Source organism: Crocodylus porosus, unplaced genomic scaffold, assembly GCF_001723895.1.
Source record: "Crocodylus porosus isolate Cpor-Errol unplaced genomic scaffold, CroPor_comp1, whole genome shotgun sequence".
In the NCBI taxonomy this organism is placed as follows: domain Eukaryota; kingdom Metazoa; phylum Chordata; order Crocodylia; family Crocodylidae; genus Crocodylus; species Crocodylus porosus.
In genome coordinates this window covers 5,695,426-5,711,560 of record NW_017728920.1, presented here as the reverse complement: position 1 = coordinate 5,711,560, position 16,135 = coordinate 5,695,426, and the positions used below count along the sequence as shown (strand labels likewise).

Genomic DNA, 16,135 nt, shown 5'->3' with positions numbered 1-16,135 from the left:
GATAACAATGGTCTGAAGACACAGAACTATAGCAGAACAGATATAAACATCCCCAAATTGTGCATACACACATGCACGTGATTTTGCCATTTTAAACCAAGTTTTAAAATTTTTCTCCTCAATGATTCCTGACCCTAGAAACAGGGAATGTGCCTTTAGGTAATCTGTTGACAATTTATTTTGCCCTTAGGTTAGGAATTAAAATAAATAAATCAGCACTCACCATTTTGCTGTGTAAATGCATGCAACTGAGATGGATAGATTTTTAATGTGTCATTGCTTAGGGAATGTGATCCACAAATTGCACGTATGGTATGAGGCATTGTGGAAGTTATTGATGTACTCTCAATACTGCATCTATAATTGATTGCGCATGCAACATTAGAAGCGTACAAATCAGAAGTTTGTTTTTTCTGAATTTGGAGAAGTCAACATTACTCAAATGCATCACAATAAGACATATTCAGTAATGGGAACAAAAAAGGGAGAGATGCCTGAAAGTGTGTTGACACTGTAACAAACACTACCTCATATTTCATAGGTCAACGTGTAATATCAATCATCGTTTACTAGGCGAAATGTGTCATATACTTTTTGCATGTCTTTTGTTTTGGCAAAATAACAAAACAGAGCTCGGTAAATACTCACGGCACTTCAAGGAAAGATGCCAGCCAGACAAGAATTTACCAAGATGCCCTAAGCCAGACCTTCTGCAATATCTGCCTATATTTTTGCCATGTTGGGGTATAGAGTAGCTGCAGTGTTCTAGATGGCAGAGAGAGATTTCAACAGAAGTACCAATAACCTGTTGTGACTGGACAGCAGTCTAAAATATTCACAGTTATGCAAAGGCATGGCTCATCTTCATCATTCCTAACATACACAGATAAGATTTTAAGAATGGCAAACTGCATCAGCAGAGCACTGTTTCTAATACTGACCTCTCATTCCTGAAGGGAAAAAAGAAAGTCATGGGCAGCAGAACTGACAGGCTGTTTTGACAACATTTCTATCCCAATGCAAATAAGAAGCAACAACAGCAAATCTAGTCACCCTGAAACAGGTTGGGGGGAAACCCTTAAACCTAAAGAACACTATACAGTAGCTGTTACTGCAAGTAACTCAAGTCTCTCATGCTTGTACTCTAGGATTAGTGGATGCATTTTGATTTGACCACATACCTTATAAACTGCAATACCCATTGTACCTTGTGAAGCAGATTAGAGCCCTGATTCTCATTTACTCAAAGCCTCCTTTGACACCATTCTGACAGTGTAAAGAAACCATATAGGGGGAACAAACATAATTATCTTTCTACCACTTTAAGGACCCTGGGCATATTTTTACTTTTTTCCTTTTCCTTTTTTTCAATTTTAGGTTCATTTGAAGTTAAGTGTGCAAGCTCTACCTTACACATTTGGAAGCTGTGACCCTGAACTCTTTATAAAGAATATAAGCATTATCCAGAGGCTGGGAATAGAAGGATTGGTCTATAACAGCCTGCCAATAAATGACACTGCTTTATTCACACAGCAAGATGGACACCCCTTGTTCATGCAGCAGTCATCATGGAGCACTTGCACTTCCCTAGGCATTGTCATTCAAGAAAGGGACACTGATTAAGAAGTTAGCAGAAGAACTTGACAGGTCACAAGCCTTGAAAAGCTGTCAAAAATGTTGCTGGGTTTTTGATTGTAGCAGTGTTGATCCCCCCCCTCCCCTTCCCTGCTTTTCCCTTTGTCTTGCTTATCTCTATCTGTTTACATTTTCACTGGCATCCCTGCACACTTTTAGCTTCTCTCAGACCAGCAGAGACTCCCTATGCCTGATGACGGCTGAGTATGCCCAAAAGCTTGCTAAAAATGTGGAATTGCTTACTTTTCTATGGCAGAAACATGCTTCGTTTCAAATTTTCCTTTGGTTAAGAGCTCTGGAGTGATTCTCCCTTCAAAAAGCAGTCCTTCTTTGGCCATCTTGACAAGGATTAGCCTGACCAATTCACCCATGTACATGCCACTCACCATCTTCTCAAATCTGTAACAACAAGATTACAAAAGTTAAATGTTTTCACGATCACCTGGAAGATTCAAATGACAAAGTCCATACATATGTTGCCTCTGATGTTATGGCACTAAGAGGCAGAGCCAGAATCTGCTATTTGCTACAAGTCTGGCAGTATCAGTTAATGGGCGTGAGAAAGGTGAAGAATTCCAAGTTGAAAATACTCTCATAATACAAATAAACTGTTCCATAGACAAAAAAAATGCATATGGAAGTAATTTGTTACTATAACTATACTGAGCCTGTAGCAGGCTGCATACAATCAGGCTGAAGCAGTCTGCAGGCTTGCAGGGGCTACAGCCCTGCTGTGGATGGTGGAAACTAATTGTAGGACTGCCTGGAGGACTGGGCCAGCTAATGCAGCTAATTGGCTGGCCCAAAAGAAGTTAAAAGGTTCCCAGGGAAAGGCACTAAAGGCCAAAGACAGAGAAAAACCAAGAGATACCAGGCTAATGGTGGCAGAACCAAACCAGGGTATTCTTGGGGTCTAGGAAAAGGCCATAGTGAACCAGGGAACTTGTACCAGAGAGAGACAGGAAAGACTACGGTGCTGAGGGAGCAGCACAAAGCTGAAGTCACCCTCTTAGGGTCTGAGAAAAGGCCTCAAGCTGCGAGTTAACCCCCCTTATGAACTATATTTATATTTGTTCATTAATTACCGACTTACGCTTGTGCTGTTTCCTGTGACCAGGAAATAAAGACTGTGCCGAGCTTTCAAAGACTGTTTGAGCTGAGTAATCTGCAACCCACTACAAAGCCCTAATATCAAGAGTGCCTGAGTGGGTACAAGCACTCATTCGGGTTGAAAGAAAATCCCACACAATAGGATTATGATTCTACCTGGACCAAACATGATCAGTATTGAGAGCCCAAGAGATCATTCTGCAATGGATGGGGCAAAAGTATGACCTGAAGCCATGGGGTTCCCAAGCTACAGTATAGGGAGAAAAGAGCTACTTCTGCTTATAAGTTTTTCTGGACACAGCAGCCCCATATCCCATGTGCACATGCCAGTCCTAGGGCTCGTTGTGCATGAGGCACATGGGGGCAGCATGGAGTGTGCGCTGCCCATAGCACACAAACTGGACCCAGCACTCCAGGCAGCACAGAGGGTCAGTTTGGGACACTGCATGCAGCCCACACTCTAGACTATCTGTGCCACATGCAGTGCTACATCCAGCCCATGCTCCTTATCCATTTCTCAGCCTGTACTGGCCCCACATGTTATATGCACAACAAGCCCTGGGGCCACTACATGCAGTACATGGGGTTGGACTGGTTGTGTGCACTGCACACAGCAAAGTGGGCTTCCATGAATGCCGTGTAACCCCGGCAGCTGGGAAGGGCACTGTGGCGCTGGTGGGAGCAGCGCAGCAGCAAGCAGGGAGCTCCTGCAAACGCCACCGGTGCTGTCAGCAGCGGGGGGAGGGTGGCAAGTGCCAACCAGGGGGTGGCAGCAGCCAGCAGCAAATGCTGACCACCCACAGACATCCCTAGCAGTGTCAGCAATGGGGGGGAGGTGGGCAAATAGTGATCATAGGGGGTGCACCACCACTCAGGGGGTGCATGTGCATCCCCTACGCATCACCAATGAGGGGTGGCATGGGGCACATGCTGCATATGGCACCCCACCGGATGAGCCCTTCATGCTGGTTCCAGTATGACTCAATCCAGATTGGACCTGGAGCTAGCATGCAGGGGCAGTCCAGCAGACCACTGTATGCAGCACATAACCCAGACTGCCCCGCTGTGATGCATGCAGAGCATATAGTGTCAGGTCTAGCCACAACCCACAACGTAGAGCTGGGGCCAGTGTATGGGGTGATCCAGCAGCCCCTGGGCTGGATAATGTGGCTCCACAGGCCAGATCCACTCCACAGGCCATAAGTTTGATACCCCTTCGTGGGCAGCGTGTCTTCTCCTCCCTATCACATACAGTGCACAAATAGAATTCTAGCCTGGGAGCACAACTTGCTCCTACACCTCTACCCACTGAAGCACCTGCATAAGGATTTGATTCATTACCCACTAGCAATACAACTTTACTCATTTTCTTTCAGCAGCTTCAGGCTTACTAAATTACTATAGCTTGTTGGGAAGATGGGATTACTAGAGCCTGTTGAAAATGTAGGAGTTTTAAAAGAAACCAAACAGCTATTGGGAATGAAGGGATGACTTGGGGTACGCTGGAGGAAGGGAACTGTCTGGGATGAAAAAGCAAAGCGCACTGATTTTACTGAGGCCTCATAGCGCAAGATATTTAAAATGAATGATGGCCAAGGCCCAGCAGAAAGAATAACTCAGTTCTACCCTACTACAGACTAATCCTAAACAAGTTAAGGAATGAGGTGGCAATTTGAACTTTCTGAAGTAACAAAGTAAGAAAGGTGGTAAGGGCCCACTGAAAGTTTATTGTGAGAGAAGAGGGGGGGGAAAAAGTGGGTAGGCTGAGAAAGTGCAAGACATGAGTTTACTAAAAGCATGGGAGGGTGAGAACAGCAAGTGCAAGAGGCAGAGTTTAGAATAAAGTGTTCTGAACAAGTTTACTTGAACAGTGACCAAACGTTCGGGATGTTTTGTTTCCTTCCCTCAAACCATTTTGCCCGTTTTGCAAAGTTTCACCTGCCAACAGCCTCGTTGAACATAAATGAAGTGGAATAGTTCCAAGCAGATATGAGAGACTCATATATCATAGTATCATAGTACTTAGGGTTGGAAGAGACCTAAACAGATCATCAGGTCCAATCCCCTCCCCCAGGCAGGAATGGGTGTCAGGATCATATCACCACAGCCAAATATCTGTCCAGCCTCCAATTTAACCACATTATGCTGCCCAATTGTGATCTCTCTTTACTGAGTGTTTATAATTTACTCTAAATCAGTTTGTGTTAGTAGAAAAGCAAATTCAAGTTTCACTCACAGTTGTTTTCCAGGATTAAGGGAACCACGGTCAATCTCCCTATCAAACTCAGTTCGGATGTCTTCTAGTGACCCATCGTCTCCAAAGGCTCCCCACTCAGTGTTGATGCACATTCTCCCCTCATCACCTTCCACCAAATCAATGTGTCTCATTTCTTCCATGTAGCAAGCATTAGTGCCAGTACCTTTAGGAACAGGCACAGACATTAACAAAACAAGCCAACCAGAGCAAAATGCTATGCATACACTGTAGCAAATAAATGAATATTACCTATAATCAAGCCTACTTCACAACGCTGGTCATCAAACCCACAGGTCATCATTGTCCCTACTGTATCATTTACAACAGCCATGATGTCTGCATCATAGTCCTGAAGAAGGAAACACAACTTTACTTATATCGCATACCCTCATTAAAATATTAATATCAATATCAATGTAAGCTGTCACTACCACACAACACCTTGAAAATACAATCTGTACTTAGCAATAACTGCTTACACCAAGCATTTCTCTACTACTACAAGTACACAAATTGTTTATGGGATTTTGTACTTAAAATCCTGTCTAGTCTTCCTGCCTGTTCTCTACTTGATATTACAATCTTATGTTTGTAATAAACTGGAGATGATTGTATGAGTTTAGGAAGCAAGTTAATGCTCCTGATAAATGACAATCAACTTGTAGATTCTTAAAGAGCAAAGATCCTGCCATTGGGTAATAAAACAAAATGCCAGAAAAAAAAAACCTCCCAGTTTCCCAACAGTGATCACTTCTGCTCAACACAATTTGATAAAGTTGTTTTGTTTTGTTTTGTTTTGGGTTTTTTTTGGTGGGGGGGGAGGTTGAGGGACATCAATGAGTCTCCAGGTATTCTACAGATGCACAACTTTCTTGCAATACTAATTGAGAACATGGAGACACATTGAGGATTTATTTTAAACTACGACATTTAAGATTCTATCAAATCCATACACTTTGATAAGGCAGATTATTTGGTGTGTTATTTTATCTTCTCAAAAATCTGATAAAAGTAAATGACTGCAGTAGGATAATCTTGATGAAGACAAAAATCAAGCTACTAAAGACTTCACTAGTGCTAGAACAGAACAAAAATTGTTCCGTTTCAAAAGAAAGTTCAATTTTCAAACTAGGCTGAACTTCATGAGACTGGCAGACTCACAAGACTGTATTATTTCACGTGTGTAAATTGTTTCTCGGGGACAGAACTTACAGGTAACATTATTGAAGGACTACATGCTGATAGCATATTTACCAAGAGTAATAACATTGCTTCAGATTTATAGCTAAGTATTCCAAGGCAGTAATTTAATTTTATTCATGTACAACTGATGCCATGATAACAGTGTCACGTCATGACAAATCAAACTGTACCTATATTCCATCTGGAGTATGCCATATACTTCCATACTCTGGACAAATTAGTTGTTCTTCTCAAAGAAGTGAGTTCACAACTCCTCCCAGGAAAACAGCTACCCCCCACAGATCCCTCTTGCTCCTGTAATTTCCTCCCCCCCCCCCCCCGACCCTGCAAAGCCTGTTTGTCTCCCAATTGCCCAGATCCCTTCTGCAGGCCCCACCTACCCTTGAGCCCCACTGTGGACTGTACTTGCCTTCCCCAATTCCCACATAGATCCTGCCTGCCTCCCGATTTACCCACAGACCCCCATTCCCTCCCCAGAGCCTGGTTGCCTCCTCCTGATCTGCCCAACCCCACCCCATCCCAACTTACACCTTAGACTGGGTGGCCATTTTTAACTTGATCTAACCTCCCCAAGTGTCTGTATGCAGACAAGTATGGAGAGCACAATTTGGCTTTTAGTGAAGTCATACAAGGAATTGCAAGACATGTGGTAAACTAAACAACTTTACCCCACGTTTCTTGATTGCCTTGTTAAGTAGCTTTACAACATCTGCTCCTTCAACTCCACTGGCTTTGTAGCGTTTTGTCCACGTTATCAGAATCCCCTGATAAAAGGAGAGTAACATTAAATACATTATTAAATCAAAAACAAAAAATGCAATTTTTCTTAAAAATAAGACTTCAGATGTAACTTCAAATCCCTTATTTAGGGCAGTCTTTATCTTTATTCACCACACTATCCCATTTTGATGACCAATGCTTTTTGTTTCTTATTAGAGTTGGTTAAAAAATAGGGCAAGATTTTCAAAAGGCTTTTTCCTAATTTATTTTTTTTATATCAAATTTGTAACCCACTTTACATATGGAGCCATTTCATGACTGGGCTCCTTCTCCTTCATTCCAATTTCCCATTTTGGTGTCAATCTTTCAAGAGCTGGGACTCAGCAACTCCCAGGAGCATTTCTATTGCAAGTGAGACCGAATAAGGAAACTTAAAAGGTTCATGTGGGAAGGACTAGAGTTGGTGTCAGGGAAGTTAATTGAGCTAATGATACCAAGAGTCATCCAAACCACTTATCACTAGAACTAACTCTCACTGGGGAGAGCAAAGATGGGCAGGGAATGTCTCAGTTGCAAGGTTGGGGGGAGGTAAATCACTCAAAGCTTAAATGGAAACACTGGAAATATAACGAAGATTAAAAAGGCATTTGAAAAGCATTAGGTTAAAAATATTAAGAAATTAAATGTACAAGAGATCCAATAAATCATAAATGACTACATAAAAAATCATTTTTAAAATGCTGTGTGTAAGTCAGTAAGATAAAAAAATGGGGGTTAAAAATTATTAGAATACTGAAAAGGGAAATGGTTGAAGATGAATAAAAATAAGAAAGATTTAAAATACAGTTCAAAAACCAAGTATAGCTACAAATAGGTACATAGGTTAAATTATCCAGATGAGGACAAAATATAGTTCAAATAAAAAAAACCCCAAACACCTTGTATTGCATCCCTCACTCAGTAGTTTATCTGTAAATCGCCTTAATTAGGCTACAAACTCCCTTGGGGTAAACATTATGCCTGGCGGTTTTGTGCGTCTGGATGGCGCCTAGCTCATTTTGGGGCATACAGTGAATAAATAATAATGGAAAGAAGCAAGCGAGTTGCTGGTCAACAGGCGAGAAAAGAAGATACAAACAAACATAGTTTCTTCCATCTCTCAAATGCACACACCAAAATTATTCCTCTGTCCAGGCATTTATAACAGTACTTATCACAGTAGATTCAGAGGGCTTTCTAAAAAGTTATGTCCACCCCCGGGCCATAACCCTCCTGTAGATCTATAAGACTCTCCTCTTCAGAACACTGGCTGCCACACCTTACAAACACTTTCTAAAGAATAATTTCTTCTCTCTGGAAAACTGGAGTTTTATTTCAGCAAACACAAGTGAAAGATTTCTCAAGGCTGCTCTGCTTAAAGAGTGTTTTACCCTTTCCAGAGCACACATACATACACACATATACACACACTCTGCCACAAGTTCCTGAATAGCTTCTCAAGTCCACTAAATCACTAAGGATCTATAAACAAGATCTTTTAGAACCCAGAGCAAGTCTACCTATGGGTGGCGGGACACACTTCTGTATATGCCAATGCAAATTCATATCCACAGGATGCAAACTCTTGTTCTTGAATTATTTTTACTACTTACACAGAACCACATACATGAATGGCTCTATAGAAATAAGTCTATAACCCTTTGCTGTAATCTTTTCTCATGAGGTAAATATTCTTACAGCAGAACCAGTGATTGAATGGTGTGGGTGCACAAACAAGAATGTTGGCAAAGACCTGGTACAATCATCACATATATCTTGGAGACAGAGCAAAGGGAGCTGGGGACTGCTTGGGCTGGTGTGACCAAAGAAAGCAGAGGACTATATATACATTTCAAAGCAGAACCTGTAAGAGGTGAGAGACTGAATGCATGAGAGGCATGCTATATGCGACTATGGTCAAGGCATCCAAGGGTGAGAAGGAGGTGTAGATTTGCCTATAAAAACCCAAGCAGAGATGAGGTCTGTGGAATCTCCACCCCAATGCCTAAGACCCACAGATTCCCCAAAAGGACCTTCTGAATCCCTGGCTATATGGAGACACTTTGCCCTTGGGACTAGGAAAGAATCATGAAAAGGCTTTCTGTTGTCTTTTTGGTTTATTATATTGCATTTAAATTAGACTAAGTTGTGTGTATTGTCACCATGCCTTACTGAGCTGTGTCTTAGCTTAGGTGAAGTTTTCTGTTGTTCTTTGTCATATGCTTGAAGCTGAAAATTGTTATGGTCAATACACACTCTTCAGAGAATGAACTGCTCTTGTTCAAGCATTTATGAAGTCAGTGCCACTACCTAAAATCTAATATTAAATCTGGTAACAAGAGGACTACGAGCCACCAGTATGATACAGCTGTGCTTAACAGGGGGGCCCTACCCCTTGTTATTTTAAAAAGTAAGAGAGCAACACTATATGGCTGCAATTGGGAAGTAGCTGAATTGGATCATTTGTCAGAATGTAAGAAGCTGAAAGGGCACAAAGACAGAAGCCACAAAATGTACAAGTAACTGCTTGAGAGGTAAGAGGCAGAGCCTGGAGTAGTTAGCTAAAGACTGTAGAACTGCTAGATAGGCAGCAGCAGAAGGGAGAGAGTTTGTTAATCTGCTGGTGGAGCCTGGGGGAAGTAAGTCCAGCTCTGAGGCCAGACACCCCAGTCTTGTCCTGACCTCTAAAGAAGAGGAGCTCCTGTCATCATAGCTGCTAAAGGAAAAGTTGCAGACCTAGAAAGTTACCTCAAAGGCTAAGAGGAAGCCAGCTGACAGGGTACAGAGTTTTGCAGTAATATAGAGATACAAGGTGGGGTTTAAGGTTTGAGATAGATTGGTTGATTTAGGTTTAAGCTTTGGTTTAACCATGAAGTTTCAGAGTGGCTTAAAGAGGAAGTAATGGCCATGGAAGAGTGCCAGCAAGGTACTCTGTATTGCAGCTGAAGGAACTGAAGCCAAGAGACACCTCTGCAAAAGCCAGGTAGGCTGACACCCAGACAGGGCCAGGGGTCTAGGAAAAAGTTTGCAGGAGCTTGAAGCCCAGGTAGGGTGAGAGCCCAGTAAGCTGAAATTCAGACAGGGTGGGGGCCCAAGGAAGTTTGTAGGTAGAAGTAGCCCTGCAAGGACCATGGGCCCAGTGGGCTAGAAGCCCAGGCAGGGTAAGAGAGCCCAATAAACTGAAGTTTAGATGGGGGCCGGCAGCCCGGGGAACTGCAGTATGACTGAGGCCAGCTGCAAAGAATAAGATATTCAAGGCATGAGTGTGGCTATGGGGGAGGCTGGAAGCCACAATTAGTGCTAGTGAGGCATGGACTATTTTTAGTTAGCAGGCTCAGAGTCCTGTGTCACAAGTAGGGCTCAGGGTCCAGCTAAGCAAGCCAAGTTAGGCTGAGTGCAGCAACTTCACGCTCCCCAAATACTGAAAAAAATTACATCAATGCACAACAGCCAAAGCAGTGAAGAAGATACCCTGAGGAGCCAGTGTGGGGCAGGATTAGATCAGCCACCCCCGGGGCGAGTCCTGCTCCACTATGCAAAAGGGCAATGTTGGCTTACAGTATACCAGGAAAGATTTCTAACAATGATAGGGAAGTGCTAACACCACTGGACAAGGCACTTGAGGCCTCATCCAAAATAATATGCATCATTCTAGTCACCTGTATTCAAGAAAGATGAATTCAAACAGGAATAGGCCTAGAGAAGGGCAAGTTGGATTGATGAAGGGGATAGAGTTTCTGTCATATGAGAGGAGACTAGAAGAGCTTGACTTGTTTAGCTTAACAAAGCAAAGGCTCAGATGGGAGAGAAAAGAAGTACTGAAGCTAAAGAACATCCTGGCACACAAACAAACAGGTATTAACTGGTCATGAATAAATTAAGGCTGGAAAATAGAAGACTTCTAAATAGTAGAGGGATGAGGTTCTGGGATAGTCTTCCACAGGAAAAGTGGTAGCAAAAAGCCTAACTACTTTTAAGATGGAGCTTCATCTGTTTATTAAAAGGACTATGGGCACAGACAGAAGTGCAGCTCCCCACCATAACTAAGTGCTTTGCAGGAAGTGCCATGAATTACAGCAATCCCCTGGGCACAACAGATGTTGTTCAACAGAGACAAGTGCAAGGTGATGCACCTCGGGAGGAACAACCGGCACCATACCTACAGGTTGGGGAACTCCCCTCTTATCAGCACGGAGGCGGAAAGGGGTCTGGGGATCAACATTGACTCCAAGACGAACATGGGCCAGCAGTGTGGAGAGGCAGTCAGGAAGGCCAACTGCACCTTGGCATGCATCCACAGATGCATCTCAACCAGGTCCAAGAAGGTGATCCTCCCCCTCTATGCGGCACTGGTCAGGCCGCAGCTGGAGTACTGTGTCCAATTCTGGGCGCCGCACTTCAGGAGGGATGTGGACAACATGGAAAGGGTGCAGAGGAGGGCCACTCGTATGATCAGGGGACAGCAGGGCAGGCCCTATGAGGACAGGCTGCGGGACCTGAACCTGTTCAGCCTCCAAAAGAGAAGGCTGAGGGGGGATCTTGTGGCCTGTTATAAACTAGTCAGGGGGGATCAGCAGGCATTGGGGAAGTCACTGTTTCCCCGTGCACCGCCAGGAGTGACCAGGAATAACGGTCACAAGCTGGCAGAGGGTAGATTTAGGTTAGATATCAGGAGGCGCTACTTCACAGTCAAGGCGGCTAGGGTCTGGAACCAGCTTCCAAGAGAAGTGGTGCAGGCTCCTACCCTGGGGGTGTTTAAAAGGAGGTTAGATGAACATCTTGCTGGGGTCATTTGACCCCAGTACTCTTTCCTGCCATGGCAGGGGGTTGGACTAGATGATCTGCTCAGGTCCCTTCCAACCCTACAAACTATGAAACTATGTTTGGTGCCAAGTCCCAGTGGTTGTGGGATTCAGCTACAATTTGGGAGTGGCTGCAAGTCTACAGCCACTCTCCCCTAGCCCTGCCACTCCCCTCTCTCAGCCCAGGCACTGTCTTCAGAATAGGAGGGGTGGGGGGAAGGGAGCAGAAGGAGCTCAGTCCGGTGGGGTTTCAGTCAGCGCTGGAGGGTGGCTTGGAGCCACCTCTGAGGGGCGCGCAGTGCTGGCTGAAAAAACCTCAGACAGAACTCTCCACCCGCCCCCATCCCACCCCGGAAGACAGCACCGGGAGCAGGGCTGAGCTGGGATAAATTAATAAAGACGCTCTGCTCTGCAGAGCATCGGAACCCTCACAGAATGAAGGCTCAGACTGTCATGGGATCAGGCCCTTTTAAAGTGTGCTGCAACCATGCATGTCTGTAAGGGCATGGCAGTAGAGCGCTTTCAAGGGGCCAAATGCATGACAAACAAACTTCTATCTGTGCCTTATATGATGCGATTGCTTGTGATAGGAGAGAACTGGACTTAGCGATCCAGCAGGTCCACTCTAGTCCTATGTCCCTAACTGCCCAGTTTATTCAGTTGGTTGCCAAGGGAAGTACTAAATATACAGCTGATATTTCTCCAGCCCAGATATTATCCCTGGGACTTTTTAGTCATATGCCAGCTCCTGATTCCCATTTGATGATTGATATAACATACAACTTGATAGTGTGGTTCCTTCTTCTGACAGGTTTCCAGCTGCTGCTTGAACTCCTGAAACTCCCTGAAGACTGCTCTCATTACAAGCTTACACTGAGGGATCTCAACACATTTTAAAACATCTGTGAATAACCTTGACAACATCCTTACATGGTAAATATTACCTCCACTTTACAGATGAGTAAACAAATGAGTGCAGGCCTGCATGAGCATGTGCGTGCATACACATACACAATAAGCGACTTGCCCACTTGTCACAGAGGCTAGGTCTACACTTCCAGCTCATGTCAGGATGGGTATATCAAGGTTAAGTAAGTGCAAGTCTGGTAAGCTGTTACCTGTGACAGACAAACATGCATCAGCTAACACCCCTTTTGTAGAATAAAAGATATCCTTTTGCTGGGACAGTTTCCCTTGACTGTGGAAGGCTAGAACAGGAGAGCCTTTGCAGCATAAACTGAGCAAACCTATGCCAGAGCTAAGCAGTTCCCTTTTCAGGCGTTCTCATTCTCAGTTCTGAATCTTAACCATGAGACCATCCTGCTTGTTACTGAATACAGTACAAGAGTTGCATGACCAAAATCAAAGCCTTGGGTCAAATCTAGACCTGCTACAGCTCCACAGACTTCAGAGTTAAGTCAGGGATGAATCTGGCTCATTTATTCCAGGAAAAAAAGTTCAGAAACCTAGTAATTCTGAGTAATCTTTGCCTTATACAAGTTGTATTAATATATGAGAAACTGACTAAATAAGGTTTCTGATTTTTATCACTCATGAGCCATCCTTTGCCTTTTTATCCCTCACTAACATTCTAGTAACACTAAATTCTACGCGTCTCTTTTGGCATCTAATTGACCCATCCCATCTGTATGCTAACCTGAATTGTGACTTCATTGTTTGCTAGAGCATACTGCAGTCTCAGACAAACAGTAGCTTCCCTTAGGCAAGAGAACCATCCACAAACACAACTCTGTTGCACACCTGCATTCTTGACTTGGATCTTCCATTTTCCTTCTTTGTCCATAACCTTAGCATTATCCTTGATCATGATCAAATGTAAAGGTCTGCAGAAGTGAACAAGACTTTCCTGAACCAATGTCAAACATAGCATGTCAATCTCTTATTAAATTTTAAGATAAACACCGCCTTATTAATAACTTTTGCTTCAGCTTTGGCATGGTTTGGGAATATAAAACTTAACAGAAGAGTAATCCCAGGCAATCTTTCTCTATGTCAATATTTATGCTACAGTTGTATTGTATGTAGTGAGATTTACAGCCCTGAAAACTAGTACTTCATGTTAGGTTTAGAAAATTGTAGGTTTAATCAATATTTGCATTCTCATTTGCTTCTTACTACATTAGCATTGATTTAGCAAACTGTTGCTATAGCAAAACTATAGCAAGTCACTGAGGGATCCTAACTATGCAAAATAAAACAAGGAAGATAATAGAGAAACTAATACTATGGCAGCCTACAGTTTAGGAAATCACAAGAATCATAATGCACACAGAGCAATAAACCAACCAGGAAGGTTTCATTTTGTAGCCATGCTTGGTTTTTGTTTCACAAGGTTTTTGTCCAGCCTCACTGCCTGATCACAGGTAATGCTAAATCATCCTGCCCCCACTTGTCTTAACTGAAGTTATATGCACTTGGCAGCTCTCAGGACTAGATCGTACAATAGTCAATTTCTGCAATCCTTACCTCATGAGTAAAGGTACTTGCTGTGAGCCAGCACTGCTGAAATGACAACTCAGCAACAATAACCTGGCTAGGGCAGTAAAAAGCTCTACACTTAGTATTGTCATCCCTACTAACTTCAGCATAAGTAGAAAGATGATGATCTAATTTTAAATTAAAACAAACTGTTGGAAGATTTGTTTTCAATTGTTAAAACTCTTTCAAAAGTATTTGAAAATGCAAAGTTTTTCATTGTAATGTACAATTAATTTACTCTTACACTGAAATATAAGCCAACTGGAATACTGTTTGTTTGGGCTACAGGTTTCCCTCATTTTTTGCACATACAGAACCTGCAAATTCATTCTTATGCAATGACCTTTTTATACCAAAAATTTGTTATATGCGAGGTAAATTCACTCTTATGTGATCAGTGTGGTGGAAGCCCACAATCAGCTGCTTTATGCGGTACGCTGTGGGAGTGACACACACCAAAATATAGTCTCCTGTGTGGATCTGTGCTCCTCGCTTGTTGTCTGCAATACGTGTTTCTGTAGCTGCCATCCCCATTATGGTAACATTCACCACCACTCTGTGCTTGTGTGTACTGTCTACTGTCGGCGAGTCCAAAATGGTCTGGTAAAAAAGTAGTAGAAATGGGTCTCGGGATCAGAACAGTTGAGGGCCCTCTTGGAATGCATCCCTATTCGCTACATTGTAAAGTGGGTTCCCTTTATGTAAATTCAAGTTATACACCATTTTCTAGGAACATGTGTACAGCATAATCAAGGAAAACCTGTATTTAACAGCATAATGGCCCTTCTGCACACTATCAAAGTTCTGAAATGTTCTTACCTCATCCAGCTTGGATTGTCTACAGGGGAAAGAAAATGTAAAACCAACTGGTAGTTTTTTGTCCTTGATTTGCTGTTTCTCCATGAAGTCTCCCAGGCATTCGGCAACATGATCAAACAGCTATGTGGAAATGAGTAAAAAATGACAAGTCAGTTTATGAAAAGACATTTCTCACTACACGGGGAACGTGACCATTACAAATAATCAATTCAAAACTAAAAAGACATTTTTTGTGTTTCATTTACACTTATTGGAGGACCACCTTAAAAGTTAAGGCAATATGTATAAACATTTCACTTCATACATGATGAAGAACAACAACAACAAAAAAACCCTGTTCTTTCAGCAATAGTCAAATGATTTGTAAAACCATCTCCAGTATATTTTAATACGTCTAATAGTAAATTTGTTGAGAAAAAAACATCAATTTCTTTTAATATGTAGTTAATATTAAGCAAATGTTAGTACCTAAAAGAGCTAGTAATTAGGACTTGATACTACAAAGTAAGCTGAGCACTTTGGCTGCAATCCAGGAAGACAACACATGCTTAACTTAAAGCCTGTAAGCAGTCCCAGGAAAGCCAATAGGATGACATGTATTCTTAAAAGCTTTGCTTTTATTGGGACCAGAAAGGTCAGCACTTTGCAGGATCAAACCCATAATGGATAACTTCTCACTATTTTTCTGGCACGGAAAAAAAAAAAGAGAGATTCTTACAGTATTTTACATGCTCCAAGGGACAAATTGTGATGGGAACATTTGCAAACAGGCACATGGCAACGAGCTTTGTGAAATAATTACATCTCCAGTCCCATAGCTCCTTACATGCTATGGAACAACAGTGACAAGCACAACAGAAAGAGCAAAGGCACCACAAGACAAAAAATCAGCGAGGCCAGACAACACCTTTCACTGAGTTGGGTTCTTATCCAGTAGTTCAACTCGTCACCCAAAGCCATGTCACTGCCATAGTTCATCGTGGCTTTTTCATTACGAAAGGTCCTAGCACTCAACTTAATCTGTACATCCCTGCTCCGTCTTTGACCATAA

At 42.8% G+C, this 16,135-nt stretch overlaps 1 protein-coding gene across 2 annotated transcripts in view; it reads right to left on the bottom strand.

Annotated features, from left to right (window-relative positions):
* The window catches only part of HK1 (hexokinase 1), a 74,256-nt gene that overhangs the window by 24,484 nt on the left and 33,637 nt on the right, over positions 1–16,135 (bottom strand). The window contains exons 4-8 of one of the 2 annotated variants that reach the window (XM_019538520.1): positions 15,085–15,204; positions 6,874–6,969; positions 5,252–5,351; positions 4,982–5,165; positions 1,879–2,034 (exon numbers count right to left, since the gene is read on the bottom strand). In XM_019538520.1, the coding sequence (XP_019394065.1) occupies positions 1,879–2,034; positions 4,982–5,165; positions 5,252–5,351; positions 6,874–6,969; positions 15,085–15,204 (656 nt within the window). The remainder of the gene's footprint in view (positions 1–1,878; positions 2,035–4,981; positions 5,166–5,251; positions 5,352–6,873; positions 6,970–15,084; positions 15,205–16,135) is intronic. The other variant, XM_019538521.1, reaches the window with a different exon arrangement.